Raw genomic sequence first — 20,808 nt, 5'->3', positions numbered from 1 at the left:
CCACCACACGTGACCTGCCCATCAAGTGTGGTGAACACCACAATTCTATACGGCTGGATGTACAAGAGGCAAGGGGGGAGATTGCTCAATGTGTGTTTTTATTTCAACTGCCAACACCAGGGAACCAGGTGCAGTGCGCTAAACCATGACAGCATGGCAACACCACAACGCCTCAATACCTCATCCATCAGCCATGGTCAATCCACTGCTACATGAAGGTCTAACCCCAAGCCGCCGTAACACCACGTGCGTTGGATTTCTTTCGCACCGTACGTAGCCAACCGTACGAATCGGAGGTGCGATGGAGGCACGACCGTGAAAGCGATCGTCGCTTTCACTAAATAAAAATAAATAAATAGCACTGCCAAAACAACAACAACGGTATCAGAGCGGCGCTGTGTCACGGAGGCGCTCTTGAATGTTTTCCAGATTAAACATTTATTTCGGATGTCGAAATCTTTCCTCCCCAGAATAAAACATCGGCGGCGGCGGCGGCTGTTGGATGGGGGCCAAACCCGCGCCGCCCGAAACTCGAAACCCCACGCCGACAACAGCGAACGCTCTGAGCGCGGCCACGGCGGATGAAGGTTCGCCCCCCCCCACCCCCCGCGGCTCTGTGCCCTCGTTTGTCACGTCGCAGACAGAGGGGGGAGGGGTAGAGGAGGCGATATTCTTATTTTGGTCCGGCAGATGTCGATTCGGAGCACCAACTACAATGTCAAATTTGTAAATAAAATAGACTTTGTGTTTTAGCAGGTAAGGCCCACCCACTGGGCTGTACTTCTCTTTATCACAATTATAGTTCAACGAACAGGTTTATAATCAACGTGGACATTTATAGCAGCAGCAGCTAAATACCTTAAACGAATGATGTCGATTCTAAATGTGGAGGGGAAAACCGGAGGACCGGGAGAAAACTCCACGCGTCAGTGTCAGGATCTAACCCACAACCTCCTGTATGCTAGGGGAGGTTATCAACATCTCCTAGCCACCGTGATGATGATGAGAGAGACACGCAAACTACAAATATACAGCAGCAGCAGCAGGCGTCAGGGTCGGGATCTAACTCGCGACCTCCTGTACACCAGGTGAGGTAGTCAACATCTCGACACATTGAGGTGGTCAAGCCAGACATCTGCGTCAGGAGCAGCGGAGTGTATCATCAGCATCATCATCGTCGCTCTGATGTCTGCTTCGTATTTGTGGCTCGGGGCATTGCGCCCCTGGACGTTGCACGGCCTCTGCTCCGGATGACCACAGTCACACCGCTGCTACTGGAGGGGTTAGAACTTTAAATCTGAGCCCCAGGGTATCCGACTCTACTGCTGCGATGGCGGATGCGGTTCAGGGGTGCACCGTGAGCTTAGTGGAAGATAAAAGCCTTGGGATCTTCTGCGTTGGGTCTACCACACCAGGGCGGTGTTTGCGAGTTCTTGTGAACTCCGTTCAGCTCTCCAAGCTGCACCGGGGGTTGTGAACTCAAGTGCGAAAGAAGAACACTTCAAGGTCCGCACAGACGGATTCACAAACCCACGCGCAGCGCTACCATTGCCATCTCGCAGCTCGCGGCAAAACGCACAAGAGGGCTGGGAACATCGTGCGGTTGAAGAAAAAAATAAAATCAACACGCTGAGCCGTGACCGTCCAACTGCACGTGACGCCGGGTCACAGAGGGAGAGATCGCGGCATGTGCCGCCCACGTGGTAACGCTCAGCCGCCCCGTGCCAGGCGACTGCAGAGTCGGCGTCTCACAGAACCCTTCGCCTGAAGCCTTCCCCTGAAGCCTGAAGCCCTTCCCTTGGAGCCCTTCCCCTGGAGCCCTTCCCCTGGAGCCCTTCCCCTGGAGCCCTTCCCTTGGAGCCTGAAGCCCTTCCCCTGGAGCCCTTCCCCTGGAGCCCTTCCCCTGAAGCCTGAAGCCCTTCCCCTAAAGCCCTTCCCCTGGAGCCCTTCCCCAGGCGCCTCCTCGCAGGGGAACGGAGCCGACAGATTCCGCTCGCCGCCCACAGCCCACAGCCCCCAGCCCACAGCCCCCAGCCCCCAGCCCCCGCCAGCCGCAGCCCGGGGCAGAGCGACTCGCGCGGCGCCACTTGCGGTGAGGAGCGATGCCGACGGTTAGGAGCTCCTCACGTGGCTCACCACCCTCACCACCATCACCACCCTCACCACCCTCACCACCCTCACCACAGTCACCACCCTCACCACCCTCACCACCCTCACCACCCTCACCACAGCCACCCTCAACACCCTCACCACAGTCACCACCCTCACCAGTCACCACCCTCACCACAACCACCCTCACCACCCTCACCACCCTCACCACAGCCACCCTCACCACCCTCACCCTCATCACCCTCATCACCCTCACCACCCTCACCACAGTCATCCTCACCACCCTCACCACCCTCACCACCCTCACCTTCACAACCCTCACCACAGTCACCCTCACCACAGTCACCACCCTGACCACCCTCACCACCCTCACCACCCTCACCACAGCCACCCTCACCACCCTCACCACCCTCACCACAGTCACCCTCACCACAGCCACCCTCACCACAGCCATCCCAGCCACTGCTGCCTCTGATGTGATGATGGCTGTGCAGCCCCCTGTGGGCTTGCGTTGTTTGTCGCACATTCCAGCACTTGCGTGACACCTCCGGCAGCCACTTGTTGTTGTTGTTGTGGACTCTCTGTCTCTCTCTCTGTGTCTCTCTCTGTGTGTCTCTCTCTCTGTGTGTCTCTGTGTGTGTGTGTCTCTCTCTCTCTCTCCCTGTGTCTCTCTGTGTGCTGCCAGGATTTGTGTCGTCGTTTCCACTGAGTTGGGGCCAGCGGTGACAGGGCGGTGCTGTCTGCTCCACGGGGAGTCACCCACTCTTGACCATGCGGCTGCTGCTGCCGCTGCGGCTGCTGCTGCCTCCACTGCTGCTGCTGCTGCCGCTGCTGCTGCTGCTGCCAGAGTCGGCTCGATGCGCGCCCTTCATCGTCTTCGAAGGCGAGGAGGAGCCCAACCGGCCCACGGACCTGCAGGTGGCCACGGTATGACGCCCCGTGGTATGACCCCCTGCGGTATGATTACCTATACGGTATGACGCTCTGCAGTGTTATGGACATGGGCCGTCAGGTGGCCGCGGTATGCCGACTGACGGTATGACAGCCTGAGCTGGCCATAGGCAGCACTAGGAGGGGCCTTGCCCCCCATTGTGAGATTCACAACAGCACGGTCGGCAGGTCTGGGATGATACGAGAGGGCCACAGTGTCATCGTACTACGTAGTCTGCACAAGCGAGACGACTATTATGTTTGATCTTCATAGCAATCATGAAAATAATGCATGAGTCGAGTTTCCCGGCTGGCTGCTGGCTGGGCTACTGTCTACCCCACAGCAACTTTCTTATAAGTGGCTACGGAAGTTGCCACCAAATCTAGCTGCATAACTGGACACACGGGGATTTACCATGCAACAAATAAACATTGATCTGGATTGAAACGGTGGAAGAAGCTTGGAAGATATAATAATTGTAAACTAAACTATAATGTTACCAGGTAAGACCCCACTGAGCTAGATAGCTTTTTACTGGTAGGAACCTCCTGGTTACACCAGCCCACAGGGGATTATTGTGTTCGTCCGTCCGTCGTGCATCCAAAAATGGGAGGGGTGGGGCTGGGTGGAGAGGGGAGGGTGGGGAGGGGCTGGGTGGGGAGGGGCTGAGTGGAGAGGGTGTGGAGGGGCTGGGTGGGGAGGGTGGGGAGGGGCTGGGTGGGGAGGGTGGGGCTGGGTGGCGCTGGGTGGGGCTGGGTGGGGTGGGGCTAGTCACCCCGTGGTGCCCTTATAAAACTCAACGTTTCACCTACTCACGCCGACTTGTGCCCCCCCTCACAGTCGGCCATATTTGCGGAATACACCACGCCGCCGTTGACCCTGGCCATTGACTGAGCAACCCGACGTTCCTACCAGCTCCCTCCGCAGGAATGTGTTTTCATAAGCGACCTGGCTATCACAAATGATAGCTCGCCGAAGTGGCTTATCACGTGTAAATATACTCTAAACGCTGCCGGGCAATGTAGAAGGGACATTGCGTGAAACGTCGCCTGCTTTATATACACATATGTTTCCCTTTCAAGGCCGTGTTTCTGCATAACGCAGGCCAGTCTTGCAAATGCGACTCATCCAGGTATCTTTGAGTTCTTAGCTGGTTAAACAGAACCAACAACTTTGAGTCCACACCTGGTGAAACAGAAACAACAACTTTGAAAACGTGAGAGTGTATGGCCAGGCAGATACGTGGACAAAGAGCGGGGGGCACAGTGGCTACAGCCAGAGATGTTGGAGTCCTTTGGCCTTGACAAGAATGCGAACTATGCAACGTCTCCTCCCATCTGTGCCTCTTTTGGCAGTCACGCGAGGTCTATCAGCCAAGAGATGGGCTCCCGTCACTGGCGATTTTAAGGACTGCGTCTCATTAGAACTTACTGACAACATGGATTTTAAAAGATCTCTGGGGTTTGATCTTCCACGATGCTCATGGTCCACCCTAAACCGCATCCGCTGCACAATCCGTGGCAGTAGATGTGGATACCTGATGATGAGTGTGCGACTGTGGTCGTCCAGAACAGACCGTACAACGTCTAGCGACGCAATGCCCGATCCACAGATACGAAGGAGGCATCACAGCGGCGATGCACTCCGCAGCTCCTAACGCGGTTATCTGGACTTGAACCAACTGAATGTGACATTGTAGCTCTTGCTCTGCATCTACATGAGCAGCTGTACGGAATAAAAGCGAGCGGTGGGTTGGTGGCAGCGTTGTAAGAGCACGTGTACCATGAACCCAGGAACCTGAGTCCATTTTCCGGCTAACATCATTACATTTGGGCGCCACTGAATAAATGAAGGACCTACTCCATTCTGACTGCTTTAGCCGATGAGACTAAGGAAACACGAAGTGAAATCCACAGTTGAAGACTACAATTCCACAGGTTGCCATCGACTGAGACTACGACTTGACAAAGATAATTCTGACTTAATTCAGATTAAAAGTATGTATTTATACTGGAGGAATCCGAAGAGCTATGAAGCTCTTCTTCACAGATGTGCAGTAATGAACACTGCAGCCCACTCTCTACCCCGCCCCTCTCTGCCAGCAGCGAACCCCAACATGGTCGCGATGTCGCGTCGTGACTCGATTCAAAATTACATTCGAGTCCAATTACTTTTCTGTCCCGTTGTGGCTTGAGTCACGCATCAGACGCTGCCTCAACACCGATAGCAGTGACGACGACGACGACGACGATAACCCACGACCGCCGGTCGCCCCCCTCTCCCCTTGACGCACCGCAGCGCTACCTGCGGGACTTCGGCTACTACGGCAGCGACGAGGGAGGAGCGCCGGAGGGCCGCCGCTTCGCCGACGCCCTGCGCAGGATGCGGAGTCGTCTGGGCGTCGCGGCGAGCGCCGGGGCCGCCCTGGACCGCGCCACGCTCGACGCGATGGCGCTGCCGCGCTGCGGGGAGGTGGACGAGGCGGGCTCCCCGCCGGGGATCGAGCGCGTGTGGCCTCGCACCGAGCTCACCTACAGGTGAGAGGGGGGGCACTGACCTCACCTACAGGTGAGAGGGGGGGGCACTGACCTCACCTATAGGTGAGAGGGGGGAGCAGGGGGGCACCGAACTCACCTACAGGTGAGAGGGGGGGGCAGGGGGCACTGACCTCACCTATAGGTGAGAGGGGGGGGCAGGGGGGCACCGAACTCACCTACAGGTGAGAGGGGGGGGCAGGGGGCACTGACCTCACCTATAGGTGAGAGGGGGGGCACTGACCTCACCTATAGGTGAGAGGGGGGGGCAGGGGGGCACCGAACTCACCTACAGGTGAGAGGGGGGCAGGGGGCACTGACCTCACCTACAGGTGAGAGGGGGGGGCAGGGGGCACTGACCTCCCCTACAGGTGAGAGGGGGGGGCAGGGGGTACTGACCTCACCTACAGGTGAGGGGGGGGGGCAGGGGGCACTGACCTCACCTACAGGTGAGAGGGGGGGCAGGGGGCACTGAACTCACCTACAGGTGAGAGGGGGGGCAGGGGGCACTGACCTCACCTACAGGTGAGAGGGGGGGGGCAGGGGGCACTGAACTCACCTACAGGTGAGAGGGGGGGGGCAGGGGGCGCGTGGGAGCCACGCTTCTAGGAGGCTCAGCCAGGACGCCGCTGCCCTTCCGTCGGCCGTGTGGCGGTAGGCTGGCAGATGTTACCTCCCTCGCCTGGTCTACAGGAGGTCGTGGGTTCGATCCCGACCCTGACACCTGCTGTGTATTTGGAATGTGTATGTCTCTCTCTCACCATGACCACGGTGGCTAGGAGATGTTACCTCCATCGCCTGGTACACGGGAGGTCGTGGGTTCGTTCCTATATATTTGGAGTTTGTGTGTCTCTCTCCCCGTGGTCGCGATGATTTTTCTCCGGGTCCCTCCTGTTTTTCCCTTCACGTTTAAAATCAACATCCCTCGTTCTCAGAGTATTTTGCTGCTATAAACGTCCACATGATTATGCTTATGATAAGCCACCTCTCATTTGTGATGGCCAATTCGCTTCTGAAAAAGAGCTACACACCAGTTTGGCCTTACCTGCTAAAGGTAAAAGATTTCAAGACTAATTATGTATTGGGCCGTGTTGCGGGCAGGGTGGTTGGCGAGACGGGCGACCTGGAGCGGGCCGTCGTGGAGGGCATGGTGGCGCGTGCCATGGCGGTCTGGTCGTCCCCGTCGCTTCTCCGCTTCAGTCCGGCGCCCCACGGCCAGCGGCCGGACATCTCCATCAGCTTCCACACCAAGGGTCAGAGGGCACAGGGGGTCACGGGTTGGAGCGCAAAGGGTTGGGGTCACGATGTGGTTTTGGCTGGGAAAGTGTCTTAACGGTGCTTTTTAATATTTTTATTTATTCAATCGCACAATCAGGATAAAACTGCGGGAGGTATTTGTTTAAGGGAAGAAAAATCACGCACACGCACAGAATTTTGTATTGCTTTCCAAAAAGGTTTCCCCATGGCAAGTGTTCAATAAGCGTCAATGTTACGTCGCAGGCCGTACGATGAGACGCCGCACGGCGCGTGACAATGGGAGTACGACGTCTCGGCGGTAATGACATCCAGCATCATCGGGCAATTGCGCCCGATGATGATTTAGTTTGTGACGTGGGCCGCGAGAGTAAGACGCCAGCCACGTTCCTGGGAGGCTCAACGGGGACGCAGATTTTCAACTCCAGTTGGAAATGGTGAAACGCGCAGGCGGGCGAGAGAGAGAGAGGGCGAGAGACAGAGAGAGACAGAGAGAGCGAGAGACAGAGAGATACAGAGAGAGCGAGAGACAGAGAGAGACAGAGAGACAGAGCGAGAGACAGAGCGAGAGACAGAGACAGAAAGAGACAGAGAGAGACAAGAAGGTTAACCTGATGGGTTCAGGGATGACGTCGTCCTGCTCTTTTTAAGACCGGAAGCAGGTGGATTGCTTCACTATTCTGAAAAATCGCCCGAAGATGCTGGATGTAATTAGCAGCGAAACGTCGTATTTACATTTTAAACATTGTGGATTTACTCTCCAACACGCCGGTGGGCTGAAGTAGTAGCTGATTGGCGCGTGGTTCACGTGACAAACCTCACCGGCTGTGTCGGGTGGTGGAGGGTTACGACACATTTACACTTCACGCGATCTAACCCAACAAACATCATCATGAACGATGTTGCTCGCGAAGCCTGCCCCGTGTCCAGCTGGCGGTGACGGCGCGTGCCCTGCCACAGACCACGGGGACGGGCGGCCGTTTGACGGGCCGGGCGGCGTGGTGTCCCACTCGCAGGGCGACTCGCGCGACGGAGTGCAGATCCACGTGGACGACGACGAGTTTTGGACGTTCGGCGAGGGACGAGGTTCGGTTTGCCGGGACTGGGGCCGTGCTCACCCACAACGTTCGCTGTGGCCCAGCATGTTCAACTAAAACTAAACTATTTTTTGGTATTTTAACACGTAAGGCCCACTGAGCTGGGTAGCTCTTTATCAGAAGCGACCTGGTGATTACAAATGATGGCTCAACGAAGTGGCTTATCATCATCACGTGGAAATCTATAGCAGCCAAATGCTCTAAACGCGTGATGCTGATGATGCTGATTCTAAATGTGTGCGTGTGTGCGTGTGTGCGTGTGCGAGCGTGTGCGTGTGTGCGTGTGCGAGCGTGTGCGTGTGCGAGCGTGTGCGCGTGTGCGAGCGTGTGCGTGTGTGCGTGTGTGCGTGTGAGCGTGTGCGTGTGTGCGTGTGTGTGTGGCTGTAGTGGTGAAGACGCGGTTCGGGACCGCGCATGGCGACTTCTGCATCTTCCCGTTCACGTTCGGGGGCCGCCTCTTCCACACGTGCACCGCGTCGGGCCGCGACGACGGCCTGCCCTGGTGCTCGGCCACCGACGACTACGACCGCGACCGCCGCTTCGGCTTCTGTCCTCACGAGGGTGAGCCGCCCGCTCGGTCGCTGCAGAGGTTCGCGGTTCGAATCGCGGAGGACGCTCCAGTGAATGCCGCGGTGCGTCCTGGTTAACGCCGTGTCTCCCGGACGGGGACCTCGCTTCCCCATCAAGGATAGTTTCGGTTTTGTTGTCCGCCCACCCAGCACCTACGATTAGCGCCGTTGGCTATGTACGTTGCAAAAGACGTTCACCGTACATACGTTTGTACACGTTGTGTTTCATGAAAGCTTTTGTTTAACAACACGCGAGTCCACTGCAGCTAGTGGCGCGATCCAGCTTGCGGGTCACCCGTCGCAATGAGCCGTAGCGACGCGGCTGCGCTGTGTACCAGGTGAGGGGTGAGCAGACCTACAATCTAACACGTCGGCTTTTGCGACCGATATTATTTCTCAATTGTAAACGTCGTGGGTTTCCCCGCCGTCACACCGATTGTGCCGAAGCGATAGCAGACGTGACGAATTGGCCGTGTTGGGTGGTGGTGGATTAACGACACATTTACATTCATGCGATATTAACAAGATATCTTTATTGTGGGTGTGTTAACCGTATAGACCAGGCAGATGGTGCGTGGTCTATACGTTCCGGATCCTGTCTAAAACTAAAACTTCCATGCGCCGCTTCTCGGTGGCTGCCCCCACAATCTGGAACGCCATCCCCTCTGCACATTCGCAGCATCGCCTCAATCATCTCCTTCAAGAGACACTTAAAGACTCACCTCGACAACCACGTGCTCTCTCGAGAGAGAGACTCTGAGCTTGGCTCCGCGCCTCTGAGTTGCGGTCGTTACGTTCGCAAATTTGCGCGCGTTACAAATTGCATCATTATTTATTTATTTGTTGTTACCGCGTTTGGCCCACTGAGCTGTGTAGCTCGTTTTCAGAAGCGACCTGGCCACAAATGATAGTTCAGCGTAGTGGCTTATAAACGGAAATTTTTAGCAGCCGAAAACTCTAAACGAGTGCTGATAACTCTACATGTGGAGTATTAAACCGGAGAACCCGGAGAAAAATCCACGCGACCATGGGGAGAGAGAGAGAGAGAGAGACACGACAAACTCTTCAATATAGAGCAGGCGTCGTCAAGGTCAAGATCAGACCCACGATCTCCTGCATACCAGGCGAGGTAACTAACATCTCCTAACCACCCACACTCAGCTGGACTGACCCTAACCCTGCCGCCTCCATCGCCCCCAGAGGCGTTCACTGTGGACGGTAACGGAGAGGGGGCCCCGTGCGTCTTCCCCTTCGTGTACGGCGGTCGCGAGTACAGCGCCTGCACCTCGGCTGGCCGCGACGACGCTGAGCGGTGGTGCGCCACCACGGCCAACTACGACGCCGACCACAAGTACGGCTTCTGCCCGCCCTCCGGTGAGAGCACCTCCGATTAGCACAGTTAGCTAGGTACGGCGCGAACGAAGTTCAACGTGCGTACACATGCCATCATCAGTCCACAGGACAGAGCGCAAATTATAATTTGGAGATTTTTTTATAATGAAATTCATCGTTTCAGACAGCGCACAACGCAGGCCTAAAAAAACCCATTCCTTTCAAACAACACTCGGTCACGTTTGCAAAGAGCTCGTGTCCTTCATGCATTATCAGAATCTTTATTCATCCCGGAGAAATCCGATGAGCAACGAAGCTTTTTTTCCCACAGATGTTGAATAAAAACAAGAATACGTTTTACCTGCAGCGGGGGGGGGGGGGGGGGGGGGGGTAAGTGGTAAGTGGCTTTAGCAACGTCCAGAAGGCTGTCACGTATTCGCGTGCGGCGTGTGCCCCCCCCTCCCACCGCCTAGCCCTGACCACGGTGGGGGGCAATGCGGACGGCGCTCCGTGCGTCTTCCCCTTCCGATTCCTGGGGCGGAGCTATGAGACGTGCACGGCGGAGGGTCGCGCCGACGGGCGGCTGTGGTGCGCCACCACGGGCAGCTACGACGCCCACCGCAAGTGGGGCCTCTGCCCCGCCGCCGGTATTGCTTCACGTTCTTTTTTTTGGGGGGGGGGGGGGTAAAAAAAACTGAAGAAGCAACGACGCCGAAGGCAACGGCGACCTCCTTCGCTGGAGGAATCCGGTGAGCGCTGAGCCTCTCTTTTCACAGATGGCCAATGTATTTTATTTGGAAGGGCGACATGGCCCAACAGTAGCGTGTTTAAACTAAACTATGTTTAAACTAAAAACTAAACTAAGCTATTTTGTTTTCAACTAAACTGTTTAACACATAGGCTTTCGCGACCAATATTATTCATAATAAATGCTTTTGGGTAAGATCGCGTAAATATATAAACGTGTCGTTAAAACCCGCGACCACCCGACACGGCCAACTAGTAAGAGTTGCCACTAAACAGAACGTGCCAATTGCCATGTTAAACTAAACTATTGTTGTTTAACCAGGTAAGGCCCCACTGAACTTTGAACCACTTTTTCACAGATATCCAGTACGGGCACGGGGTCAGAATGTTACAACAACAAACAATACAACAACACGATAGGAGTGCAAAGTCTAGGCATAGTAAATAAATCACAAAATATATTAACCAGGTGAGGCCCACTGAGCCATTAGCTTCTTCTTCAGAAGCGACCTGGCCACCGATGATAGCTCAACGAAGTGGCTCATCATGCGGACATTTATATCAGCCAAATAATCTAAATAATATAAACAAGATCCATCGTTAGGTGCGACGTCGTGCGCGCGTGTCGCGGGCGTGGGGATCGGCGTGTAGACTTCGACGCGTCCCTAACGCCCGCCGGGCCCCCCTGATGCCGCCACAGGCCTCAGCCTCTTCCTGGCGCTGGTGCACGCCGTGGGCGACGCGCTGGGGCTGGGCCACTCGCAGCAGCCCGGGGCCGCCGCCTTCCCCATCCTCTCGTACCGCCGCAACTTCCGGCTCAGCCCCGCCGACGAGAGCGCCGTCCGTGACCTTTACGGTAAGAGAGGTCGCAAAGGTCACCAAGGTCGCGAAGGTCACCGCCACCCAGATATTAAACTTTGGCGCCCCCCGTGCTCGTCTTGACTGGCGGAGACAAAATAAAACCAAACGGATGAAGGAGACCGACGATCCGATTCGCCCTCGCCGTGCGGACAGGGGAGCTGCGGGTCGCCGCCGCCACGGACGACGCGAGTGCCCGGCGCGAGGGCCCCGAGGGGTCCGAGGGGCCCGGCTTGTGCGACGGCGCCGTGGCCGTCGGGGCCGCGGTCCAGCGCGGAGAGACGACGATCGTCTTCAAGGGCAGGTGAGGGTCGGGCTCTCCCCACCACTCCCCTCCTCACTACCCCGCCAACGTTCCCCCTTGTCACCGGTTTTGCCAACTTTGCAGCGGTTTTTGGGTTTCCCACGACGACTACTTTACCACACGCATAGTCACGCAGTGAGCCGTAGATAAGGACTCGAATGGTGCCTCATCGTGTCAAGCGCCTTAAGTTGTCGCGCCAAATCTAGCGGCTCGCTGGGACGAGGACATTATGCAGAGTTTGCAACGACTCCCGCTATGAATTGACGATCCCTCAACATAGCGGTTTGCTCTGTTGGTAACTCGGAAAATAAATTGTCTGGTCAAGCAAGTCCACGTGTGGATTCGTGATCCTCAATTCACGTCCTGTTCAGGTTCACGCTGGACGGGAGTGAACTTGTTCAGGTTCACACTGGATGGGTGTGAACTTGTTCAGGTTCACACTGGATGGGTGTGAACTTGTTCAGGTTCACGCTGGATGGGTGTGAACTTGTTCAGGTTCACACTGGATGGGTGTGAACTCGTTCAGGTTCACACTGGATGGGTGTGAACTTGTTCAGGTTCACACTGGATGGGTGTGAACTTGTTCAGGTTCACGCTGGATGGGTGTGAACTTGTTCAGGTTCACGCTGGACGGGAGTGAACTTGTTCAGGTTCACACTGGATGGGTGTGAACTTGTTCAGGTTCACACTGGATGGGTGTGAACTTGTTCAGGTTCACACCCTGTTCAGGTTCGCACCCGAGTTCAATTCCCACTCGCGGCCAACATCAATGACGAATATCTGAACCGGTGCCGGGCTTCCACTGGGTCTTCGCAACCTGGACCCGAGTGCCCGGTGGGACGCGTTGCCATCGGCATCTTACTCCTTCCGTGCCCGTACGGAGCCAACCGCGCTCACCGGCGGTGTGCGGGGGAAGAACAACAAACTCAACACACGCACAAAACCAACTCTTCTAAAGAAATGGCTTTTCAGTGATTTAAAAGTGGCTATTGTAACGATCAAGTGACGCCTGCACAGCGCACCTTCACGCACCGCTTTGTAGACACCTCGGTGTTGACGGACCCTCCCCGCGTGTCTCCCACCGCCCCTCCGCCGTCGCCAGCCTCTGCTGGGAGCTCGTGGGTCCCGGGGGAGTCCCCAGGGGGCCGTTCCCCATCGCGCGGCGCTGGCCAGGGGCACCCCCCGCGGTGCAGGCGGCCAGCGGAGGCCCCGGGGCCGACGACGTGACCCTCTACGCAGGTTCGCCAGCGCCACCCCGAGCATTGCTCACTGCGCTGTGCCCCTCGGCAGTGCTGTTGTCAGTATTGTTATTATTATGACAGAGCCCCCCCCCTCCCTCTCAAGCACGGCCATTGGTTCCACGAAACCAGTCGTGAAGTGATCCGGTCGTGAAGCGAAAACATCGAACGTTACCATTTTCGCCCCAAAAACGTACATTTTAATATTTAAACAATGGATATTAATGCATAAAGATACTAACAACACAACACAATACTAACACAATACTAAAATAAACATGGTTAATCACTGCATTAATTAATATTTACTCCACCTACAGCAGCTTGTCGTTTTCTACCCACGTGACTTTACCGAAAGAACCAAAGAGTATGGATTCCTGCAGTCACGAAAGCTTCCAATCAAGATTCATAGTAATAGCTTCATCATCAGTGCTTTTCTCACGTAAATATATCTTGACTCACGTAGAGAAGCACTGACTCATATAGAGACACATAGACATAAACACAGACCTGCAAACTCACACAGAAACCCGCAGACTTAAGAGATCCGTGAGATTCACAGACAAATATAAACCCATAGAATCACGCAGAGACCAATAGACACCCATACTCATATAGAGACCCAAAGACTCACAGAGACCCATAGACTCACAAAGAGACCCATAGACTCACATAGAGACCCATAGACTCACCTTGAGACCCGTAGACTCACAATGAGACCCATAGACTCACATAGAGACTCGTAAACTCAAAATGAGACCCATAGACTCACCTTGAGACCCGTAGACTCACAATGAGACCCATAGACTCACCTTGAGACCCGTAGACTCACATAGAGACCCATAGACTCACATAGAGACCCATAGACTCACAATGAGACCCATAGACTCACAAAGAGACCCATAAACTCACAATGAGATCCATAGACTCACATTGAGACCCGTAGACTCACATAGAGACCCATAGACCCACATGAGACCCAAAGACTCACATAGAAACCCATAGACTCACATAGACACCCATAGACTCACATAGGGACCCATAGACTCACATAGAGACCCGTAGACTCACATAGAGACCCATAGACTCACATAGAGACCCATAGACTCACCTTGAGACCCGTAGACTCACAATGAGACCCATAGACTCACATAGAGACCCATAGACTCACATAGAGACCCATAGACTCACCTTGAGACCCGTAAACTCGCGTAAACATGCACTCAATGCTTTTCCCGCGTAGCGTCTTTAAAAGAAGAAAAATAAATCGGCGCGTTCAAGAATCTAAGGCCGCTAACCCAGCCACGTGACGTGTGGCCCCAGGCTCGCTGACCTGGAGGTTCTCCGGAGGGCGCCTCGTGGGGGCCGCTCCGAGGCCGCTGCCGGTAGCCGACGGAGCGGAGGGCCCCGTCCACGTCGACGCCGCCTTCTACAGCCGCCGCTGGCAGAGCCACCTCGTGTTCTCGGGACACCTGCTCTGGAGGTCTCCGTCAGACGTCACCCTTCCAGACGTCACCCTTCCAGACGTCACCCTTCACCACCAGACGTCACCCTTCCCCACCAGACGTCACCCTTCCCCATCAGACGTCACCCTTTGTCATCAGACGTCACCCTCCCCATCAGACGTCACCCTTCACCACCAGACGTATCTCACCGTATCTCACCTTTCCCTGCCACACGTATTTCTCACCTTTCGCCAAGCGTCTCTCATCAAGGAGCATCGACCACCATCACGTGAACTCCGGTCATCCTCGCCACGAGGCGAGGATGAACAAAGGCTGTCACCGAATCATCGCGCGGCACTTTCAGATGCGCTTCTGCGGCCGTCTGGAATGCTCTTCCTTCCGATATTAGAAGCCACTTGGAGCTATGCACTTTTAAATCATCATCGTCTATATTGACAAACTGATTTTAGTTGTCCAGAGCACTCGGCCTTGTTGCAAAGAGCACTCGGCCTTCGTGCATGATCAGAATCTGAATATTTGGTCACACTGGAGGAATCCAATGAGCTATAAATCTCGTTTCCACAGATGTTCCGGTACGCCTGTCAGACGGTCACGTTTGCTCAAATGTATTTGACGGTGACCGAAGACAAGGATGACCAACGATGCGGTTCTTCAGGGGCTGTTGATGGTCTGTGCATAAGGCGCGGGTGCCCGAGCGCCTCTTGTGCACGTTTCTGGGAGTTGTTTGAAATCTATGAAGGCCTCCTCTTGCCGGATTAGTCGAGGGGGTTTGTTTGACCATATTTCACCACACCAGTCAGTGCGGGTCGGTGAGGAGTGAGCCCAGGACCCGTTCAGATATCTCGCACGTTGTATGTATGTTGTGTGTACTTACGTATGTTAACCTTTTTAGCACCGTACGTAGCCAACCGTGCTAATTGGAGGTGCGGGGAAGGACAACAAACTAAATACAAAAATTAGTCTAAAAAAATGTTTGGGTGGGTGGGTGATCGGATGGGTGGGTCGGTGCTTGAGCGGGTGATTGGGTGGGTAGGTAATTTTGGAATATCGCCGTAGTCTGGTGAGTCTCGGCGTGATACATCCTTGGCGCTGGGACAGACCCGCGTTCCGTGTTGTTATCATGTTGACAGGGAGCTGCCTCAATGCCCCGAGTCGTGAACTAAATGGCTTTTCGAGCTTGGCCAGATGTGTCTCTGTGCTCGGGCGGTTTGTGCAGGTACGATTCTGAGATGAAGACGATGCAGCCCGGATCGCCGCGCAGGATCCGGGCGACGTTCTCCGGCCTCCCGGCTTCGATAGACGCCGCTTTCGAGCGCGACGGTAGGTTTGTGCGCACGCATACCGAACCCAATTCGCGCCGCAGACAGCCAGCCGTGCTAATCGTTTCCTGCCGTGCGTGACAAAAGACACGCAGGGTAATTTGCAACGCGTGCTGGTCGGAGTCTCACTCTCTCAGGACAAGTCGGAGGTGTGGGGGAAATCGCAGGCAAGCGGCGAATGCGGCCAGAACTGGCACCAAACCATTGGCCGTACTCTGCAGCCCACGACTTCAATGTTTCGTAAACGAACGAGTGTTTACGCACGTGCGAGCTAAACCGGAGCACCTGGAGAAAACTCGCGTGTGTGCCAAGGGCGGTAACACTCAATCGCTGTACAGATGGAAATGTATCTACTTGCTGTACTGCCAGCACACACACACACGCACACATGCAAAGGTAAAGGTGCAGCCCTGAAACTGCTTGATCACACCACTGCCTTCATTCGAGGTCAACTCTTCGAGACCAGCGGTCCCCAACCAGTGGACGCCGGGCGATTCGCGAGGCTACTCCGGGCGGTGGGGGAGGAGGGGTCCGCGCAAAATAAAAATCGCATCCCAGCCGAGGAAATGTCCAATTTCAAATCACTACGAGTAGCAGCAGCAGCAGCAGCAGTGGTAGCGCGTGGTGGTCAGCGAAATGTTTGGGGGTTTAAAAGGGGTCCGCACACTCAAAGGTTGGTAACTGCTGCTCTACGGGGGGGGGGGGTGTGATCCACCCTCGATATCAGGGGTCTCTAATCTGGGGTTCACGCAGCCCCGCGGGGTGCCAGGTGCCCTTTCTGGTGGTGCGAGACATGGCCAGGTTTGTTTAGAAGGTGAATCATTGAAAACACAAATTAAGCACGAGGCACGCAAGTAACAACTACTTTGTTTCATCAAACTCTGTGTATTTGTTATTGACGTTGTACAATCTGTTTACGGTTGAGAACCAGAGGGGTGCAAGGCTGCAGTAAAGGTTAAGCAGCACTGCTCTGGAGGGTATGTGACTATGTGTGCTCTGCCCTCCAGAGGGTGGTGTGTGTTTGAAGAGGTGGGAGTGCGCACACTTTACCCCACCACACGGTGAACCCATTTAGTCAGCGCCACGAGAGGGAATCGAATCGACGACCTTTGGCTTGCAATTTTTATTTGGCAGCTCCCATTGTAAGATGATGTGAGAATATGAATGTCTGCGTGTGTCGTGTAGAGGTTAGGATGCGCTGAGCTAAAAACCCGGCTACCTGAGTTCGATTCCCGCTCACGGCCAACACTAGGGACAATTGTGTGAACCGGTTCTGGGCCTCCCCTAGGTCGACTCAGCTTCAAATGAGTGCCTGGTGCGGTGTGTAAACATCGGCACCGAGGATGCACGTGCAGCCGCGCGTGGTGTTGGCCACCCACGCCCTCGTGTGGCGTACGGGCCTTCATAGCTGACGGCACTTGCCCCAACAGTCTGCTAAAGACTATATGGGGCATCTCTGTATTTGTCTTAGAGGAGCGGTAGTATTGTGGCTCGCGCCCTGCACTACGATCCTGGTGACCCGAGTTCGATTCCCGCTAACGACCAATGACAGCGGCAAATATCTGAACTGGTTATGGGCCTCGCCTAGGTCAACCCAGCCTTAAATGAGTACTTGGTACGGTCAATACCAGCACTGGCGAGACAAAGGCAGGTGGGCGTTGTGATGGCCACCCACCCCCTCGTGTGCTGTGCCGGCCTTCATAGGTGCTGCTCGCTAACAGCACTTGTCCTTGTGACAGGCTACACGGGGGATCTTTGTCTTTGTGCGTGTTTGTGTTCTGCTGCTCTAGGTCTGGCGTATTTTATCAAAGGCCACCGCATCTGGCAGTACGACGGGCGGACACTGACACACCAGGGCTTCTTCAACTCCGATTGGCTTGGCTGCATCACTTGACCTGGGCGCCTCCGTCCCACTCCGTGCCCCTGTGCCCTGTGTCTGAGGAGCAGGGCGAGGGTGAATTATTTTGGTGACCCAAGCCGGAAAATGATTCTCCCCCGAGATGTGTGCACAGAGGGCAGGGTTCACTAATTGACGGGTAAACGACAACCGCCGCTCAGAGATGCAGAATTTAGAAAACTCAACTAAACTTTATCTTTATTTTACCAGCTCTGCGTGTGATGCGGCTCTCGAACTATTTTGGTCAATGACAAAGACAAAAGCACGTGGCACTTCTTCCTTGAAAGCTTGTCCACCCCTGGTCTATCCCAAGACGTCTGGCCAACTTGGAAGAGTAGTAGGCCCATCAGAGAACGCTCTGCAAAATGCAAATAGTTTCCTGGAGTAAACTCAACTGTTGTTTATATTACCAGGTAAGGCCCACTGAACTATGTAGCTCTTTTTCAGAAGCGAGCTGGCCACCACAAATGATATCTCAACGAAGGGGCTTATCGTGTGGAATTTTATAGCAGCCAATTACTCTGAACGCGTGATGTTGATTCTCAACGTAGAGAGGAAAAACCGGAGGACCCGGAGAAATATCCACGTGACCACGGGGAGAGAGACGCAAACTCCAAATATACGGCAGCAGGCGTCAGGGTCGGCATCGAACCCACGACCTCCTGTACACCCGGCGAGGTAGTTAACATCTCGCCACCGTGGCGCCCGGTGTCCTTCTGCTAGCGCCAGTCGAGTTTATAAACGGCCTGTCGAGATGTTCCCCAGGGTGTCACTGTAAGCCAGGCTTCTTCATTGCGAGGTCCCGCGAGCCACTGGCGGCCCCTGGCGGCCTTTAGTGCGGCCCCCGACAATACACACCACGTGACAACACCACCCCACCCCCATCATCATCGTCATCGTGCTGCTGTCAACCCCCCAATGGTTCAAACGTGTGGCAACCCTCAACACTGACGATGTCTAATCCGCGAAAGTGCCCCCTCCACTGGACTCATTTTTTCCACTGCTGCGTCCCAGCCGAGCCAGCTTGAGGGCCCTCTCGGTGCTGTTTACCGAGCCGAGCCTGAAGCAAACCGTGATACATTGGCCTCACAAGACCGATTTGAAATTTGGCTCGGGTCGCAAGCGTTGTATGTACGTACGTGTGTTGAACTTCTTTCGCACCGTACGTAGCCAACCGTGCTCATTGGAGGTGCGGGGGAAAGACAACAAACTTAACACAAACAAGCAGTTTTACATTTAAGAGTGCATAGAGCCAGTGGCTACCCAATAGCGTCCATTCGTGTGACGTCAAGTCGGCGCGCACTGCGAGCACGAAGCGCCGCTGCCTCGTCTGCACGCGGCTCAACTCGTTCATTGATTGCGAAGTCGGCAGCACGGGTTCAGGATTTGCAGTGGAAAAGCAACCTAGCGTCTCCTGATCCGTGCGGGGCTGGCTTGGCATGGCTCGGTTGCGCAGTGGAAAAGTCGTACGTGAGACGTACCAGGTTGCAATTACGCACCACTCTTTGGTTCGTATAAAGAAAATTAATTAATTACTAGAATACGACGTTTCGATTGCAACACAATCAACCGTCATCAGGTAGAACTAAATTTGAGAGACAAAACACAGACACGTCGACACACAGACAGACACAAGCAGAGAGAGACAACACAGAGACACAGAGAGACACACAACATAGACACACAGAGACACCCAATGGCTCTTTTTCGAGGCCCCCTCTCTCTCGATTTAAGGCCTTGGAGGCATTGGCTCTCTGTGTGTCTATGTTGTGTGTCTCTCTCTCTGTGTATCTGTGTTGTCTCTCTCTCTGCTTGTGTGTTTGTCTGTGCGTCTCCGTGTTTGTGTTTTGTCTCTCTCAAATTTAGTTCTACCTGATGACGGTTGTGTGTGTTGCAATTGAAACGTCGTACTCTATTATTTAATTTATTTTCTTTCTACGTGACTTTACCGAAAGAACCAAAGAGTAATTCCTGCAGTCACGAAAGCTTCAAATCAAGTTTTAATTACGCACCGATTATCATGTTTGGTCAATGGCTAAAAATTTGTCGAATCTCTGCAGTCAGTATGCTGCCAAAAAGTGGCCGATTTGCTCAATTACTTCTGTTGATATTAAAATTTAGCGCATTTTGTTTTATTCTTCTCAATCTCAAAAAACAAACAAACTATTATAGCCATTGGCAAACGGCAAAGTATTTATACAACGGCCCACAGCAATTACGAGCCAGCAAGCGTGCATTCGGGGAAATCATCGGGCAGATTTCAAACCCATGGGACGAAATAAAACTCCAAAAGCAAATTAGGCAAAAATTATGGATGACGCAACGCGTTTACAAACTGCTTTTGTCTTCGGAAGTATTTAATTAGCAGACCAAAAACCGAGAATGGCTAATTTGCGTTCGCATGTTTGTAAACGTGTTTTTTTTTGCGCTGGCTTTTTGTCTTCAATCTTTGGGCAACCCTTTCATGAACGTGGCCGGTTTTCAATCGGGCAAATCCCCCGCAACTTTATTCTGCGGCTGAGATCTGATGAGAGGGGGGCGCATTCCGAGTGGCTTGGTCCTAGGCCAGGTCGACTTTGTAAGATTTTCTTCGTGTCACCAGGGCTTCTCAAGTTCATTTCCCGCACCTCCGATTAGCACGGTCGGCTGTGTACGGCGCGAAAGAAGTTCAACGTACACACAACTCCGTGGCGCAGTAACATTATCAGCTCAATATTGTATTTGTGTCGCATGGTCGCATCCAGGCTAACATATATCGCGGCTCCTCTTGCCTTTTAAAATAATTACATGGAGCGTTGTTGTTGTTGTTTTTCTTTTCCACTGCTGCTGTTGTTGAAAACAAATGTCATCATAGTGGTTGTCAAGAGGGGCCCCCCAGCTCGTAGCTGTGGCCACCAGGGGGGGCAAGGCACCCCCCACCTGCCCCCCACGCTAGCGACACTACAGGTGACCATACTTCACCACGCCAGCTACACTACAGGTGACCATACTTCACCACGCCAGCTACACTACAGGTGACCATACTTCACCACGCCAGCTACACTACAGGTGACCATACTTCACCACGCCAGCTACACTACAGGTGACCATACTTCACCACGCCAGCTACACTACAGGTGACCATACTTCACCACGCCAGCTACACTACAGGTG

At 54.4% G+C, this 20,808-nt stretch overlaps 1 protein-coding gene across 2 annotated transcripts; it reads left to right on the top strand.

The window, feature by feature from the left end:
* Window positions 1-1,773: 1,773 nt before the first annotated feature.
* LOC133358065 (72 kDa type IV collagenase-like) lies at window positions 1,774-20,782 on the top strand. Of its 2 annotated transcripts, none has more exons than XM_061576350.1 (14): window positions 1,774-2,092; window positions 2,795-3,036; window positions 5,339-5,577; window positions 6,676-6,827; window positions 7,789-7,914; window positions 8,313-8,486; window positions 9,695-9,868; window positions 10,300-10,473; window positions 11,274-11,429; window positions 11,588-11,735; window positions 12,838-12,974; window positions 14,297-14,456; window positions 15,656-15,759; window positions 17,549-20,782. In XM_061576350.1, the coding sequence occupies exons 2-14, from the start codon at window positions 2,881-2,883 to the stop codon at window positions 17,650-17,652; spliced, it is 2,004 nt and encodes a 667-aa protein (XP_061432334.1). In that variant the 5' UTR covers window positions 1,774-2,092; window positions 2,795-2,880; the 3' UTR covers window positions 17,653-20,782. The 2 variants fall into 2 exon arrangements, with proteins under 2 accessions (XP_061432334.1, XP_061432333.1); XM_061576349.1 differs by having other exon boundaries at window positions 1,774-2,111.
* Window positions 20,783-20,808: the final 26 nt, after the last annotated feature.

The sequence above is a fragment of the Lethenteron reissneri genome, chromosome 60 (assembly GCF_015708825.2).
Source record: "Lethenteron reissneri isolate LAM-NWPU_2019-01 chromosome 60, ASM1570882v1, whole genome shotgun sequence".
NCBI lineage: Eukaryota > Metazoa > Chordata > Hyperoartia > Petromyzontiformes > Petromyzontidae > Lethenteron > Lethenteron reissneri.
This window is presented reverse-complemented; position numbering and strand designations above follow the sequence as displayed.

Bases quoted from the DNA above. Each gene is read 5' to 3' on its own strand.
- LOC133358065 (XM_061576350.1), top strand. From the start codon at position 2,881: ATGCGGCTGCTGCTGCCGCTGCGGCTGCTGCTGCCTCCACTGCTGCTG. The intron at 9,869-10,299 runs GTGAGAGCACCT...CCCACCGCCTAG, and splicing joins CGGCTTCTGCCCGCCCTCCG to CCCTGACCACGGTGGGGGGC. The intron at 15,760-17,548 runs GTAGGTTTGTGC...CTGCTGCTCTAG, and splicing joins CGCCGCTTTCGAGCGCGACG to GTCTGGCGTATTTTATCAAA.